The 18,195-nt window shown below is 42.6% G+C and overlaps 1 protein-coding gene across 1 annotated transcript; it reads left to right on the top strand.

Annotated features, from left to right (window-relative positions):
* The first annotated feature begins 22 nt into the window (after positions 1-22).
* On the top strand, positions 23-9,811 carry LOC110502909 (glucose-induced degradation protein 4 homolog). The gene is made up of 6 exons (XM_021581256.2): positions 23-438; positions 2,913-2,972; positions 7,185-7,292; positions 7,738-7,839; positions 7,972-8,102; positions 8,460-9,811. The coding sequence occupies exons 1-6, from the start codon at positions 250-252 to the stop codon at positions 8,521-8,523; spliced, it is 654 nt and encodes a 217-aa protein (XP_021436931.1). The 5' UTR covers positions 23-249; the 3' UTR covers positions 8,524-9,811.
* Positions 9,812-18,195: the final 8,384 nt, after the last annotated feature.

Below are 18,195 nucleotides of genomic sequence, written 5' to 3'. Positions count from 1 at the left end.
GTAGGGAGCGAGGTTTTAGATCACTGAAATTCCTCAGCTAATGAGAGAGGAGGATGCTGCTGCCTTACGGCACCTGCGTCAAAGTCAGCTTACTTTACTCAAGACTGGTGGTGACTGAAGTGCTTATAGATTTGGAGGCATTTGGATGTAGGTGAGCCGCCTCATTCGTGCTCTCTGTACCCCCTTCCCACGTCTATCGCCCGGACGGCCACTGACTGCGGTCGGTGTCCTCCCCGCGGTACCCGAATCATGCCTGTCCCCGCTGGATACCTCCGTAACACCCCCATGGCCTTCACATCCTCGGCCTCGCTTATCCCGGCTCCCCCGATCAACACCCACCAGCCCGGGGTTGTCGCCTCGCTTCTGTACAGCGGCTCCAAGTTCCGAGGACACCAGAAGAGCAAAGGCAACTCCTACGATGTCGAGGTTGTTTTGCAGGCAAGTTCGATTTATGAAACTTTAATTTGCCAGTCAGCTGACGAGTCATTTTGCTGACATGTCATAACACGTAATGATTGACAGCTTCCAGAAATTACCTGAGGAACCCTCAACTCCGTTCTCTTATATCGAGGCGGAGTTGAGTCGAGGCGGGATTTACTAGCATCAGCATTGAGACGCCATCCATCCATTATTGTAAAAATGTTAATTCTGAAAACGCTTACCTGTACTTATGTTTGTCATGTGTTCCAGTAGTAAGCTATACCACTTTAGGGCAAAAATTTAAATTAACTACTGAAAACACTACACATATTTGAATTTAGTTACACTACCACCAAGTTAATGCAAGATGTAGTTAAATTAACGTTACTAGTTGAACTACATGTCGTTCACAAACGTTACTCCCCAACCAACACTGGTTATGCTCGGCGGTATTACGTATTTTACTATATGCCGGTATTGATGCACGGACCGGTTTGGGTTTTTACTTTACCTTGTATAACGATGTTTGTTTTGTTAAATGTGATGTCTTGTAACGTCCATTTTATTTACATATATATATTTTAGTTTACTCCGCTACTTGAGTCGTCTCTACTCTCTCTCTATGCTTCTTTCCACACAGACCTAGTCCCGCCCCCTGTCATTCAAGCATTTGTTGCTTGACCACGAGACTTGTTTGGTCTGCATGGTCAATGCAACAATGTTGTTGACAACGATGTCACTTTCCTTCGTGCGTGCTATAATTACACTATTCGTTTGTATTTTCTTAGCAAGTTTTAGCTAAACGTTAGCAGCTAATCGCTAAATAGTATCTGCAAAACACCAGTCTAACGTCAACAGTGAAGAGGAGACTAAGGGATGCTGGCCATCTAGGCAGAGTTGCAAAGAAAAAGCCATATCTCAGACTGGCCAATAAAAAGAAAGGATTAAGATGGGCAAAAGAACAGACACTGGACAGAGGAACTCTGCCTAGAAGGCCAGCATCCTGGAGTCCTCTCTTCATTGTTGACGTTTTGCGGGTATTTGAGGCTTCTGTTTCTCAAACTAGACACTAATGTACTTGTCCTCATGCTCAGTTGTGCACTGGGGCCTCCCACTCTTTCTATTCTGGTTAGAGACAGTTTAAGCTGTTCTGTGAAGGGAGTAGTACACAGCGTTGTACGAGATCTTCAGTTTCTTGGCAATTTCTCGCATGGAATAGCCATCATTTCTCAGAACAAGAATAGACTGACGAGTTTCAGAAAAAAGTGTTTAGTTTCTGGACATTTTGAGCCGGTAATCAAACCCACAAATGCTGATGCCCCAGATACTCAACTAGTCTAAAGAAGGCCAGTTTTATTGCTTCTTTAATCAGAAGAACAGTTTTCAGCTGTGCTAACATAATTGCAAAAGGGTTTTCTAATGATCAATTCGCCTTTTAAAATGATAAACTTGGATTAGCTAACACAACGTGCCATTGGAACACAGGAGTGATGGTTGTACGCCTATGTAGATATTTAATTAAAAGATCAGCCGTTTCCAGCTACAATTGTCATTTACAACATTAATAATGTCTAAACTGTATTTCTGATCAATTTGATGTTATTTTAATGTGCAAAAAAAATGGCTTTTCTTTCATAAACAAGGACATGTCTAAGTGACCCCAAACTTTTGAACAGTAGTGTAATTATAATTCTCATTCTATTTCCATGATTCCAACAGTTCACCCAAGTGTTTTGATCTAAGTCGGCAGTCAAATCGCAATTGCAACATTTGGGTAAAAAAGAGGCCTAGTTTTTTTTTGCCCATATCATGCAGCCCTATGTGACAGTGTGGAAATTGTCTCAAATGAGTGCAGGGAATGCAGAAATTGAGGGAAATTATTTTTGGTTGAATTGAACAGGATAAAACAATCAGAATGAAGAAAGACCCATTGAATGTGTTGCCACCGTAGGGTCACGCACAACTCAAAGTAAAACTTTTTTTCAAAAACATTAAATACCGTCATACCATCAAATTTGGAAAATACTTTGATATGACATTTTGGCCATATTGCCCAGCCCTACTGCCAGTGTCATCTTACATTTTGTCAGGGATGCTCTAACAGCCATTATAAACTTTGTGGTTCAAGCCCTAAATGCTGATTGGCTGACAGCTTTTGTATATCAGACCATATACCACAAAAAGGTATATTATTACTGTTCTAATTACATTGGTAACCAGTTTATAATAGCAATAAGGCGGCTAAGGGCTGTTTGTAATATGGCTAATATACCATGGCCAAGGGCTGTGTCCAGGCACGCCGCATAGTTGTGCTTAATGCTTAATTAAACCTAGCTTTAGGATGACCCTATCATTAATTGAAGTGACAGGTTAACATTTTAATTACCAGCTCTCTTATCAGTCCTGAGACTCCAGCAGAAATCAGCTTTTCATTGATCTTACTTTCTGTATGTCCAGCCTTTATATTCACAATGAAGTGTTGTTTCTTTCAGCATGTGACCATGGAAGCCTCATACTTGTGTGGGTACTTGAAGATCAAAGGGTTGACAGAGGTGAGAAAGAATTACGTGATACTGAAAAGAGGTTAAATAGAGGCTGAATCTCATGCTTTTATTTTCATGTTTCTGATTGCTGTTCATTGACTACAGCTCAGCATTCAACACCATAGTGCCCACAAAGCTCATCACTAAGCTAAGAACCCTGGGACTAAACACCTCCCTCTGCAACTAGATCCTGGACTTCCTGATGGGCCACCCCCAGGTGGTAAGCATAGGCAACAACACATCTGCCATGCTGATCCTCAACACTGGGGCTTCAGGGATGCATGCTTAGTCCCCTCCTGTACTCCCGACTCAAACACCATTAAGTTTGCTGACGACACAACAATAGTAGGCCTGATCAACGACAATGATGAGACAGCCTATAGGGAGGGGGTCAGAGACCTGGCAGTGGTGTGCCATGACAACAACCTCGCCCTCAATGTGAGCAAGACAAAGGAGCTGATCATGGACTACAGGAAAAGGAGGGCTGAACATGCCCCCTTTCACTTCGAGTTTCAAGTTCCTTGGTGTCCACATCACCTACAAACTATCATGGTCCAAACACACCAAGACAGTCATGAAAAGGACATGACAAAACCTATTCCCCCTCAGGAGATTGAAAAGATTTGGCATGGGTCCCCAGATCCTCAAAGTTCAACAGCTGCACCATCGAGAGCATCCTGAACAGTTGCATCACCGCCTGGTATGGCAACTGCTCGGCATCCGACCTTAAGGCGCTGCAGAGGGTAGTGCGTACAGCCCAGTACATCGCTGGGGCCAAGCTTCCTGGCATCCAGGACCTATATACTTGGCGGTGTCAGAGGAAGGCCCAAAAAATTGTCAGACTCCAGTCACCCAAGTCATAGACTGTTCTCTCTTTGTTTTTACACTGCTGCTACTCGCTGTTTATTATCTATGCATAGTCACTACCCCTACCTACAGTTGAAGTCGGAAGTTTAGATACACTTAGTTTGGAGTCATTAAAATTTGTTTTTCAACCACTCCACACATTTCTTGTTAACATAATATAGTTTTGGCAAGTTGGTTAGGACATCTACTTTGTGCAAGTCACAAGTCATTTTTCCAACAATTGTTTACATACAGATTATTTCATGTATAATTCACTGTATCACAATTCCAGTGGGTCAGAAGTTTACATACACTAAGTTGACTGAGCCTTTAAACAGCTTGGAAAATTCCAGAAAATGATTTCATGGCTTTAGAGGCTTCTGATAGGCTAATTGACATCATTTGAGTCAATTGGAAGAGTACCTGCGGATGTACACTGCTCAAAAAAAATAAAGGGAACACTTAAACAACACAATGTAACTCAAGTCAATCACACTTCTGTGAAATCAAACTGTCCACTTAGGAAGCAACACTGATTGACAAATGTCACATGCTGTTATGCAAATGGGAGAGACAACAGGTGGAAATTATAGGCAATTAGCAAGACACCCCCAATAAAGGAGTGGTTCTGCAGGTGTTGACCACAGACCACTTCTCAGTTCCTATGCTTCCTGGCTGATGTTTTGGTCACTTTTGAATGCTGGCGGTGCTTTCACTCTAGTGGTAGCATGAGACAGAGTCTACAACCCACACAAGTGGCTCAGGTAGTGCAGCTCATCAAGGATGGCACATCAATGCGAGCTGTGGCAAGAAGATTTGCTGTGTATGTCAGCGTAGTGTCCAAAGCATGGAGGCACTACCAGGAGACAGGCCAGTACATCAGGAGACGTGGAGGAGGCCGTAGGAGGGCAACAACCCAGCAGCAGGACCGCTACCTCCGCCTTTGTGCAAGGAGGAGCAGGAGGAGCACTGCCAGAGCCCTGCAAAATTACCTCCAGCAGGCCACAAATGTGCATGTGTCTGCTCAAATGGTCAGAAACAGACTCAATGAGGGTGGTATGAGGGCCCGACGTCCACAGGTGGGGGTTGTGCTTACAGCCCAACACTGTGCAGGACATTTGCCAGAGAACACAGAGATTGGCAAATTCGCCACTGGCGCCCTGTGCTCTTCACAGATGAAAGCAGGTTCACACTGAGCACGTGACAGAGTCTGGAGACGCCGTCCTCCAGCATGACCGTTTTGGCGGTGGGTCAGTCATGGTGTGGTGTGGCATTTCTTTGGGGGCCCGCACAGCCCTCCATGTGCTCGCCAGAGGTAGCCTGACTGCCATTAGGTACCGAGATGAGATCCTCAGACCCCTTGTGAGACCATATGCTGGTGCGGTTGGCCCTGGGTTCCTCCTAATGCAAGACAATGCTAGACCTCATGTGGCTGGAGTGTGTCAGCAGATCATCCACCAACAGACTGTCCAGGAGTTGGCGGATGCTTTAGTCCAGGTCTGGGAGGAGATCCCTCAGGAGACCATCCGCCACCTCATCAGGAGCATGCCCAGGCGTTGTAGGGAGGTCATACAGGCACGTGGAGGCCACACACACTACTGAGCCTCATTTTGACTTGTTTTAAGGGCATTCCATCAAAGTTGTATCAGCCTGTAGTGTGGTTTTCCACTTTAATTTTGAGTGTGACTCCAAATCCAGACCTCCATGGGTTGATAAATTTGATTTCCATTGATAATTTTTGTGTGATTTTGTTGTCAGCACATTCAACTATGTAAAGAAAAGTATTTAATAAGAATATTTCATTCATTCAGATCGAGGATGTGTTGTTTTAGTGTTCCCTTTATTTTTTTGAGCAGTGTATTTCAAGGCCTACCTTCAAACTCAGTGCCTCTTTGCATGACATAATGGGAAAATCAAAAGAAATCAGCCAAGACCTCAGTAAACAAATTGTAGCCCTCCACAAGTCTGGTTCATCTTTTGGAGAAATGTCCAAATGCTTGAAGGTACCATGTTCATCTGTACAAACAATAGTACGCAAGTATAAACACCATGGGACCACGTAGCCGTCATACCACTCAGGAAGGAGACGCGTTCTGTCTCCTAGAGATGAATGTACTTTGGTGCGAAAAGTGCAAATCAATCCCAGAACAACAGCAAAGGACGTTGTGAAGATGCTGGAGGAAACGGGTACAAAAGTATCTATATCCATAGTAAAACAAGTCCTATATTGACATAACCTGAAAGGCTGCTCAGCAAGGAAGAAGCCACTGCTCCAAAACCGCCATTAAAAAAACAGACTATGGTTTGCAACTGGACATGGGGACAAAGATTGTACTTTTTGGAGAAATGTCCTCTGGTCTGATGAAACAGAAATACAACTGTTTGGCCATAATGACCATCGTTATGTTTGGAGGAAAAAGGCGGAGGCTTGCAAGCTGAAGAACACCATCCCAAACGTGAAGCATGTGGGTGGCAGCATCATGTTGTGGGGGTGCTTTGCTGCAGGAGGGACTGGTGCACTTCACAAAATAGATGGCATCATGAGGCAGGAACATGATGTGGATATATTGAAGCAACTTCTCAAGACATCAGTCAGGAAGTTAAAGCTTGGTCGCAAGTGGGTCTTCCAAATGGACAATGAGCATACTTCCAAAGTTGTGGCAAAAAGGACAACAAAGTAAAGGTATTGGAGTGGCCATCACAAAGCCCTGACCTCAATCCTATGGAAAATTTGTGGGCAGAACTGAAAAAGGGTGTGCAAGCAAGGAGGCCTACAAACCTGACTTGGTTACACCAGCTCTGCCAGGACGAATGGGCCAAAATTCACCGAACTTATTGTGGGAAGCTTGTGGAAGGCTACCTGACACGTTTGACCCAAGTTAAACTATTTAAATGCAATGCTACCAAATACTAATTGAGTGTATGTAAACTTCTGATCCACTGGGAATGTGATGAAAGAAATAAAAGCTTAAATAAACCACTCTACTATTATTCTGACATTTCACAATTATTAAATTAAACTGATGTAGGACTGGGAATTTTTACTAGGATTTAATGTCAGGAATTGTGAAAAACTGAGTTTAAATGTATTTGGCTAAGGTGTATGTAAACTTTCGACTTCAACTGTACATGTAAAAAAATTACCTCAACCTGTACCTCCGCACATTTACTCGGTACCGGTACCCCCTGTTTAAAGCCTCGTTATTGTTTATTGTAATATTTTACTGTAGTTTATTTAGTTAATATTTTCTCTACTCTATTTCTTGAACCACATTATTGGTTAATGGCTTGTATAAGTAAGCTTTTCACTTATGACAAATAAAATTTTGGTTGATTTGATTCCCAGCCTTTCTCTGTTGTGATTTTCTTCCATAGGAGTACCCCACTCTGACTACGTTCTTTGCTGGGGAGATCATCAGCAGGAAGCGTCCATTTCTAACCAGGAAGTGGGATGCAGATGAGGATGTGGATCGCAAGCACTGGGTAAATCGAAGATGTGATCTTTAATTTAGCCTTTTAAAAAGAAAAACGTGATTCCACCAACATTGCTCTGCTTTAGACCTCAGATCCAAATAAAGTAGGCTAATGTTGTCTGGTGAAAATGTGGGGTCATCACCCCCCCCACCCCCCATGAATGATGTTGGTTTGCAGTCACTGCTTATTTGGTCATATCAGGATTGAGTGAAGGTTGTGCTGAAAGTAGGGGCACTTCACTAGTCTGGTTAATATCTCCCCTTAACCAGCATCTGATGCAATTAAACACGATTCTTGTTCTGTGTTTCTGAGATCAGGTTGCTACAGAACAGTGGCTTTTACTGTCTGATATCAGTAGAATTGTCGTCAACAATAGTTCTGATTAACAGATTGTACTGTTCCAGCAAAAGGACCCTTTGTGGTGTGTTTTAACCATTTTCTATTTGGGCTTCAGGGCAAATTCCAAGCCTTCTACCAGTATGCAAAAACGTTCAACTCGGATGAGTTTGACTATGATGAGCTGAAGAACTCTGACTACATTTTCATGAGGTGGAAGGTAAGCTTAAACCTGACCGCATATCACCTTTTCTTCCCCGACCAAGGGAAACATGCATATGAAGTTTGGAAACATTTCCCCTGTATAATGTTGTTATAAGGATGTACTAACTGTTGTTTTCCTCCTCCACAGGAGCAGTTCCTGGTCCCTGATCACACCATTAAAGACATCAGCGGTGCTTCCTTTGCTGGTTTCTACTATATCTGCTTCCAGAAGTCCACAGCCACCATTGAGGGGTACTACTACCACAGGAGCTCAGAATGGTAACGGGACATTAAATACCAACGGGTTAATTCATGAACATTTTATGACTGATAACTTAGAACATATTCCTGTGCATCATCAGTTCTGATGATTTATTTTCTCTAAATTAATCTTTTTTTATTTAGACTGGTTTTGCAAATATTTGTGTTATCAAGGTCAGAATGGTGTTCATGCCCCACAGAAACAGAAACAGGGCATGAAGTTATGTGATTTTTATTTGTCAAGTTAAACAGAATGCACTGTTTTCTGTTAGATATGAGTCAAGGACTAGAGGTTGATTTGGGACAGGCCAATGCATCTCTCCTCTCTTGACTTTCCACAGTAACTAGCACTGTCTGACTCTGTCTCCCTCACAGGTACCAGTCTCTGAACCTCACCCATGTTCCAGAACACAGTGCAGCCATCTATGAGTTTCGGTGACCCAGGAATTGTGGCTCTGTTGGCTCAGAAGGACTGTAAAGGCCTGCAGAAGCTACTGAGGCTGGGGAAGGACTGGGGAGAAGGGAACATGGAAACTGTTGTTACGATTACCAAGAGTACGTCTGAGGAAATTATGGATTTGTTGATGGACAGATGGAAGGAGGTCTTTTAGGCTGGAGCTTTCACAGATTAAGAGATGGAAAGATGGATGCAAAAGACTGAGGGAAAGGACTGCTCTGCCCCAGGGCAGGCAGGAACTTCAGTCGGAAGATTGGGGCAGCAGTGTGATGCTTTATAATTTCTTAATTTGTTTTAATGTCTGGTTTAAAATATATTGTTTTCTTTCACTCTGCTGCTTTGAGGTCGAGTCCTGGACTCCATTACTACAGCACTTATCTTTGGACACTATAAATACAGCTGAAGATTCCCTCTTGGGGACTTGTCTGCTGTTATCCAATCACAGCTGAACAGATATTGGACAAGGATTCTTCTAGAATTTTACTCTATCAAATGCTGGGTCAATTTTGAAGCTGAATGTCAGCGTTTGGAATAAAGTTTACTGATCTTTGAACTACAGGTCAGGCATCTTTTGGATTGGAGCTTTAAAGACTTTATAGCTCATTGAATGACAGTGTTATTGTTTTATTGGAAATCTCAGCTAACTTCTCTGATTGCCTGTGAAGAGATTTTGCAAGTTATATCTTCAGCTACCCATTCTAAAGCTTCAGAAGACAGAGTAATGAGTGTCTGGAGGTCTCTGACTAACGAGGTAACATTCATGATTGCTTCTGTTACTGGATTTATTTGCCACACATTGTTGTTTAACTCCAGTGCAACACTGCTAACTCAGTGTACATACATAACGCCACACGTAGATCCTGGTTGGATTTGACATGGAATCATGTTATTAGCCCCATGCAGTCGGCAGCGTTTTACTTTTCACTGACAAATCCATGCCCCCTCATCGTTAACTATGCAACATTATTTAACAGTACAACTCTGACTTCAACCATACAACTCGTTTTCAGAAAACAGATTTATTCTATCATGATAGTATTAAACGTGTCTCTTTCTCATTAAAGGAAATATTGTGTCTAATTGCCTTTTAAAGCAGTCCCTTGCCATGGAATGGTGCCATCTTTTTAAAGCTTATCAAAATGTGTGTGTGTGTGTGGACTGAAAGTAGATTGGTGTGACTATGAGGAATGGAGTAAATCATATCAAAACGCCTTGTCTTTTTCTTGAAAAATAAATGACTGTTGTATTAACTGTACTGCAATGACATACTAGCAATGAGTCCTGCTCTTTATATTTCTTCATACAAACACCTACAAGGAACTAAATAAATATTCTATCTGGTTGTATATTCTGAACCACATCAAGGTCAAGAATGCACAGCGGGAAAAATGTGTGCAGTGTTTGGTTCCCTGTTCCTACCTACAAACCACTGCCCTCTAGTGGTCGTAACTATCTGATACACAATGTTGTGTCAATAGTTTACAAAGTAATCTGGGTCATAACGAAAAAAAGGATTCCTTACCCAAGGACGCTTCGACCGGTAACACCTGGAAAATAAAGAAAAACGAAGCTCTGATCTGACATAAAAACAGGCTTATATTTTGGCTTAATCGCCTTAATTAAATCGTTGGCGGTTAGTGAAAGTAAAAAGTAACCAATTACTTTGTTTATGTTCACAAAAACAAAACGCCCACTATACAAATCATTCCCTAAAACAGTCAACATACGATTTCCAAATTCTGTCAAATGTGTCTGGTTTATGTTCGATGTTATATTATATAGAATCCAATGGGGTGTAGCTTGGTAGTTAAGGGTGAATATGAGGCGTACCAATTGATCGCTATTCATTTTTCCGTAGCAATTAGACCTGGATTACAAAACTTTCTCTGATATTGATCAATATTTACATTTCCCAACAGACAATCTTGGAGGTGGGTGGATATCAAATTCCTAGACACAATAAAATGATAGCACATACATTATCCCAAAATAGTGTTCAGAGGAGGCTGGTGGGAGAAGCTATAGGAGGACAAGCTCATTGTAATGGCTGGAATTAATACATGGAAAGGTATTGAACACAGAAAACACATGGAAACTTTTTGCATCTCCAACAGCATGTGACATTTCTGGGTGCATTACATTAATTCTGGCAGGAATGTGGTAAATCCTATGATTGATCTTAAATCGCTGTCGTTTCTGTCCCATGTTGTAGGAGAAGGTATGAGCATTTTCAAATATCTGTGACCAATAGTTCTCCATTTCTTCCTTTAGATCAGGTAGTTTCAATCAACCCTTGATATAACTTGCCGATCAACGTCTTTGGCGTAGAAGCTTCTTTCGTTATGTCTTCTATTCTAGATGCCCTTAGGTTCATCCAGATTTGTTGAAGCGAATTGCATAATATTTCTGAGTTGTAAGAACATAAAGAAATTGGCTTTGGATAATCCAAATCTTTCTTGTAATTGATTGAATGACAGCAGAGATCCATCATAGTACACATGCTCAAAATGTATGATGCTGCTTTGGAAGCAGAATTTAAAGGTCAACGCTGGAGGTACAGTGGGGTTATTCCAAATAGGGGTGCCTGGCGATATTGGTTCTTTCCACCTGACTTTATGTTAATTTTCCCAAATACAAATGGAATGGAGAATCATTAGATGCTAAATTTTACCCGTGATGAGCTTCGAACTCACATATGCTAAACGTTTGCGTTAATCATGTTTGCCTCAAGTAACCATCTGTCCAACATATCATACTACACTGAACAAAAATCTAAACGCAACATGTAAAGTGTAGGTCCCATGTTTCATGAGCTGAAATAAAAGATCCCAGAAATGTTCCATACACACAAAAAGTTTATTTCTAAAACAATGTTTTAATTTCACCTTTATTTAACCAGGTAGGCCAGTTGAGAACAAGTTCTCATTTACAACTGTGACCTGGCCAAGATAAAGCAAAGCAGTGCGACAAAAACAACAACACAGAGTTACACATAAACAAACGTAGTCAATAACACAATATAAAAATATATGTACAGTGCGTGCAAATGTAGAAGATTAGGGAGGTAAGGCAATAAATAGGCCATAGAGGCAAAGTAATTACAATTTAGCATCAACACTGGAGTGATAGATGTGCAGATGATGATGTGCAAGTAGATACTGGGGTGCAAAAGAGTAAAAAGATAAATAACAATATGGGGATGAGGTAGTTGGGTGTGCTATTTACAGATTGGCTGTGTACAGGTACAGTGATCGATTGGTAAGCTGCTCTGACAGCTGATGCTTAAAGTTAGAGAGGGAGATATAAGACTCCAGCTTCAGTGATTTTTGCAAATCGTTCCAGTCATTGGCAGCAGAGAACTGGAAGGAAAGGAGGCCAAAGGAGGTGTTGGCTTTAGGGATGACCAGTGAAATATACCTGCTGGAGCGCATGCTACGGGTGGGTGTTGCTATGGTGACCAGTGAGCTGAGATAAAGCGGAGCTTTACCTAGCAAAGACTTGTAGATGACCTGGATCCAGTGGGTTTGGCAACAAATATGTAGCGAGGGCCAGCCAATGAGAGCATACACATCGCAGTGGTGGGTAGAATATGGGGCTTTGGTGACAAAACAGATGGCACTGTGATAGACTACATCCAGTTTGCTGAGTAGAGTGTTGGATGCTATTCTGTAAATGACATCGCCAAAGTTAAGGATCGGTAGGATAGTCAGTTTTAAGAGGGTATGTTTGGCAGCATGAGTGAAGGAGGCTTTCCTGCAATAGGAAGCTGATTCTAGAATTACGTTTGAATTGGAGATGCTTAATGTGTCTGGAAGGAGTTTACAGTCTAACCAGAAATCTAGGTATTTGTAGTCTTCCTGTGTGTATCAAGAATGGTCCACCACCTAAATGACATCCAGCCAACTTGACACAACTGTGGAAGCATTGGAGTCAACATGAGCCAGCATCCCTGTGGAAGGCTTTTTACACCTTGTAGAGTCCATGCCCCAATGAACTGAGGCTGCTCTGTGGGCAAAAGAGGGTGCAACTCAATATTAGGAAGGTTTTCAGTGTAAGTGTTGGCTGGTGCAATCAAATTTCCCCTCTGGGGGATTAATAAAGTACTATCTTATCACTATTTCGAGGACACCTATGGGAAGTCTTAAACACCAAGCATGTGTGGTCAGATGGGAGGGGGGTAACAGTGTTTCAGAGACTAACAACATGTGATTCAATTCCACTGTTTTCCACTTCCATTTATGAGGCGAGACTCAAAAACCATATCTTCTGTCCTCTCACAATGAATTTAAAGTAGACCTAGAGGGTATGAGCTGCCAATATAAAGTAGACCTAGAGGGTATGAGCTGCCAATATAAAGTAGACCTAGAGGGTATAAGCTGCCAATATAAAGTAGACCTAGAGGGTATGAGCTGCCAATATAAAGTAGACCAAGAGGGTATGAGCTGCCAATATAAAGTAGGCCTAGAGAGTATGAGCTGCCAATATAAAGTAGACCTAGAGGGTATGAGCTGCCAATATAAAGTAGGCCTAGAGGGTATGAGCTGCCAATATAAAGTAGGCCTAGAGGGTATGAGCTGCCAATATAAAGTAGGCCTAGAGGGTATGAGCTGCCAATATAAAGTAGGCCTAGAGGGTATGAGCTGCCAATATAAAGTAGACCTAGAGGGTATGAGCTGCCAATATAAAGTAGGCCTAGAGGGTATGAGCTGCCAATATAAAGTAGGCCTAGAGGGTATGAGCTGCCAATATAAAGTAGGCCTAGAGGGTATAAATCAAATCCAAATCAAATCAATTTTATTGGTCACATACCAGTGTTTAGCAGATGTTATTGCGGGTGTAGCGAAATGCTTGTGCTTCTAGTTCTGACAGTGCAGTAATATCTAACAAGTAATATCTAACAGTTTCACAACATATACCCCAAAATACACGTAAAACTAAGTAAGGAATGAATTAAGAATATATACATACTGTATATGTCAGAGCAGCATTGGACTAAGATACAGTGGCATAGTATAGAATACAGTATATACATATGAGATGGGTGATGCAGTATTTACACACAATTAAAGTGACTAAGATACTGTAGAATAGTATAGAGTACAGTTTACACATATGAGATGAGTAATGCAAGATACGGGGACATTATTAAAGTGGCTCGTGTTTCATTTCCTTAAAGTGGCCAGTGATTCCTAATCCATGTCTATAGGCAGCAGCCTCTGATGTGCTGGATGTGGCTGTTTAACAGTCAGTGGTGTAGTATAGAATACAGTATATACATATGAAATGGGTGATGTAATGTGTAAACACAATTTAAAGTGACTAAGATACTGTAGAATAGTGTGAAGTGCACTTTATACATTCCTAATATATGCTTATTGTCAGGCGCCTCTGATGTGCTAGTGATGGCTGTTTAGCAGTCTGGTGTCCTTAAGATAGAGACTGAAAAACAGCTTCTCGGTCCCAGCTTGGTGTACCTGTACTGACCTCGCCTTGTGGATGATAGTGGGTTGAACAGGCAGTGGCTCGGGTGGTTGATGTCCGTGATTATCTTTTTGGCCTTCCTATGGCATCAGGTGCTGTAGGTGTCCAGGAGGGTGGGAAGTTTTTCCCCATGCGTTGGGCAAACCGCAGCACCCTCTGGAGAGCTTTGTGGTTTCGGGCAGTGCAGTTGCCGTACCAGGCGGTGATGCACAATTTACCATTCATTTCAATAGGGCACAAAATAATCTGAAACACAACTAAAACAAATCGCAAATGCATCCAACAAGTTTGTAAAGTCACAAGCTTGATGTAGTCATTGCTAGGAATATGGGACCAAACACTAAACATTTTACTACTTTAGTACACATAAGTGAATTTGTCACAATACTTTTGGTCCCCAAAAATCAGGGGACTAGGTACAAAAAGTGCTGTAATTTCTAAACGGTTCAGTTGATATGGATGCAAATACCCTCAAATTAAATAGTTATTATATACAGTGCCTTGCGAAAGTATTCGGCCCCCTTGAACTTTGCGACCTTTTGCCACATTTCAGGCTTCAAACATAAAGATATAAAACAGCAAACTCTCTCCAGAAGTTCAGTGAGGATCTCTGAATGATCCAATGTTGACCTAAATGACTAATGATGATAAATACAATCCACCTGTGTGTAATCAAGTCTCCGTATAAATGCACCTGCACTGTGATAGTCTCAGAGGTCCGTTAAAAGCGCAGAGAGCATCATGAAGAACAAGGAACACACCAGGCAGGTCCGAGATACTGTTGTGAAGAAGTTTAAAGCCGGATTTGGATACAAAAAGATTTCCCAAGCTTTAAACATCCCAAGGAGCACTGTGCAAGCGATAATATTGAAATGGAAGGAGTATCAGACCACTGCAAATCTACCAAGACCTGGCCGTCCCTCTAAACTTTCAGCTCATACAAGGAGAAGACTGATCAGAGATGCAGCCAAGAGGCCCATGATCACTCTGGATGAACTGCAGAGATCTACAGCTGAGGTGGGAGACTCTGTCCATAGGACAACAATCAGTTGTATATTGCACAAATCTGGCCTTTATGGAAGAGTGGCAAGAAGAAAGCCATTTCTTAAAGATATCCATAAAAAGTGTCTTAAAGTTTGCCACAAGCCACCTGGGAGACACACCAAACATGTGGAAGAAGGTGCTCTGGTCAGATGAAACCAAAATTGAACTTTTTGGCAACAATGCAAAACGTTATGTTTGGCGTAAAAGCAACACAGCTGAACACACCATCCCCACTGTCAAACATGGTGGTGGCAGCATCATGGTTTGGGCCTGCTTTTCTTCAGCAGGGACAGGGAAGATGGTTAAAATTGATGGGAAGATGGATGGAGCCAAATACAGGACCATTCTGGAAGAAAACCTGATGGAGTCTGCAAAAGACCTGAGACTGGGATGGAGATTTGTCTTCCAACAAGACAATGATCCAAAACATAAAGCAAAATCTACAATGGAATGGTTCAAAAATAAACATATCCAGGTGTTAGAATGGCCAAGTCAAAGTCCAGACCTGAATCCAATCGAGAATCTGTGGAAAGAACTGAAAACTGCTGTTCACAAATGCTCTCCATCCAACCTCACTGAGCTCGAGTTGTTTTGCAAGGAGGAATGGGAAAAAATGTCAGTCTCTCGATGTGCAAAACTGATAGAGACATACCCCAAGCGACTTACAGCTGTAATCGCAGCAAAAGGCGGCGCTACAAAGTATTAACTTAAGGGGGCTGAATAATTTTGCACGCCCAATTTTTCAGTTTTTGATTTGTTAAAAAAGTTTGAAATATCCAATAAATGTCGTTCCACTTCATGACTGTGTCCCACTTGTTGTTGATTCTTCACAAAAAAATACAGTTTTATATCTTTATGTTTGAAGCCTGAAATGTGGCAAATGGTCGCAAAGTTCAAGGGGGCCGAATACTTTCGCAAGGCACTGTATATAAACAAAGTGCATATAAATGTAACAATTCAAGACTAATATAATCTGAACAGCATAATAATAGAATGTTGCACCATATCAAATAAAAATAAATAACAATGTGAAAAACTGCAGCATCCCACTTAAAACAAAAAGGATCTGACCTCCGTTATGGCATCTTTGTGATGCATCCCCAGTTGCTCTCTCGTCAAACAACATCCAAACCAGCAGACGTTTGTGGCACTACTGCTGGTGCTTCTGCTCCATCTGATCCCTCTTCTTCCTGTTGCCCTGGTGCCTGAGCCTGCTGACTGCTGGGGCTGTCCCTCCCTGCTGCTGAAGTTATTCTTTGAAGAGCCTCATCAATCGCTCTGTTATCACTGAAGGCTAACTTCTTAAACCTGGGGTCAAGTGCAGCGGTTTCTGATAGCACGTGATTATTTTCCACTCTGTGGAACTTCCTGTCCATTGATTAACGTAGGGTGTCCATCAACTCTGTCACATGTCCTGTGGTTACATTTGCTTCTCTCTGGCGGCTGGATGTGATTCACTGCAGACCCTTACACAGAGTATCATTTTTGAGGCTGTCACATAGCTGAAAAGAGAGAACATTAGTTCTGGTTCATGTTTTGTCTACTGAAACTACATTCTCATCTACTGCTCATATACATATATAATACTGGATTAAATAATGATGTAGTAATAACTGCTTACTGTACCTCTCTCCACTGATCTCCACAGTGACCTGCTCAAAGGGTTCCAGGACTCTGCACACCTCCTCCACCACCTCCCATTCCTATTGGGTCAGAGCATCAACAGGTGCATTGACATTGGCCAGGGTAGAGATGGTGGCATCCTTAGACTCAAGAAACCGCTTCAACATATACAATGTTGAATTCCACCTTGTAGTACAGTCTTGTTTAGGCCTCAGCTCGGGCATCCCCATCTGGCGTTGTGTAATTTTTCAGCACCTGTGGAAGTACTCCACAACTGCTTTCACTTTGTCCACAGTGGGCATCATCACCCTCAGAGCATCTCTTACAATCGCGCGTTGTGTGTATGCAGGTGTGTGTGTGGGCCGTATAAAGTTGTGGCAAAACAAACAAATGGCCATCAATTTTGATCTAAAACACTCGTTCAAACAAGGAGTTACGCTTATTTGGTGTTTGGTATTTTAATAGGACACGCATTAGCTGATGTGAAAGCAGAACCTTCTCTTTCTGGGGTCCACACAAAACATAAAAAACTGAGCTACGGCCGTGTGGGAACAACAGTCGGCCACCTGCTTCAGTCTGAAGGGATTCGTGGCGCAGGCAAAAAAGAAATTTGAGGCTCTGGTGTCCGGGAGAAAGGCTGTCCGTAAGCTTTTCCGCACGTTATCAGCGTAGGGTGCCTGGAACCCGGAAACGCTGTTCAACACGTTCCTGCATGGATTATCGGAGGAAGTAAAGGACGAGTTTACAGCCCAGGAACTACCGACGGTTCTCGACTCACTCATCGCTTTAACCATCCGGATCGATAGTTGGCTACGGGAATGTAGGAGGGAGAAGAGGTCTGATTGCGGTCCCAATAGCTCACTCAAGGATCCCACCTTGCATCTGATGAACTCCGGAAGTCCCTGGCGTCTACGTCCCAGAGAGGATCCGAGCTTACCCGAGTTCCTCCATGAACCTCCGAAGACTGCCGATTCACCTCAGCTCGGCAGGGCTAGGCTGTCTCCAGCTGAACGTGTAGGCAGACTTGACACCCAGAGTTGTCTGTATTGTGGTACTGCTGGTCTTATGTGTTTACCTGTCCCTTCAAGAGACATAGCTCATTGTTGGGGTAGGTACTCTGGTGGGTCTTAAAGATAATTTTATTATTTCCTTATTCGCCCCCCTCTACATGCCATCCTGCTGTGGGGCCACCAGTCCAAGTCTCTCCAGGTACCCCTCTCAACCCCTCTCCATTCCCATGTTAGAGTATTGGACGGGCGCTCTGTAGGCCGGGTCACCCACCATACCACCCCCATCAACCTACGAGTGTCAGGAAACCACAGCGAGACGATCCAATTCCTGCTAGTTGAATTTCCACAGGTTCCCGTGGCATTGGAATTCTCTAGGCCCAGAGACACAATCCCTCTATTGACTAGGCTACTGGTGCCATCGTGGACTCGAGCCCGTCCTGCCACACTCATTGCCTGAAGTCAGCTCTGCCTGCCCCAGGAGGTCTTCGTGGGGGCT

This window comes from Oncorhynchus mykiss, chromosome 23 (genome assembly GCF_013265735.2).
Source record: "Oncorhynchus mykiss isolate Arlee chromosome 23, USDA_OmykA_1.1, whole genome shotgun sequence".
Classification (NCBI taxonomy): domain Eukaryota; kingdom Metazoa; phylum Chordata; class Actinopteri; order Salmoniformes; family Salmonidae; genus Oncorhynchus; species Oncorhynchus mykiss.
The sequence above is the reverse complement of the archived record's forward strand: the minus strand, read 5'-3'. Positions and strand labels throughout refer to the sequence as shown.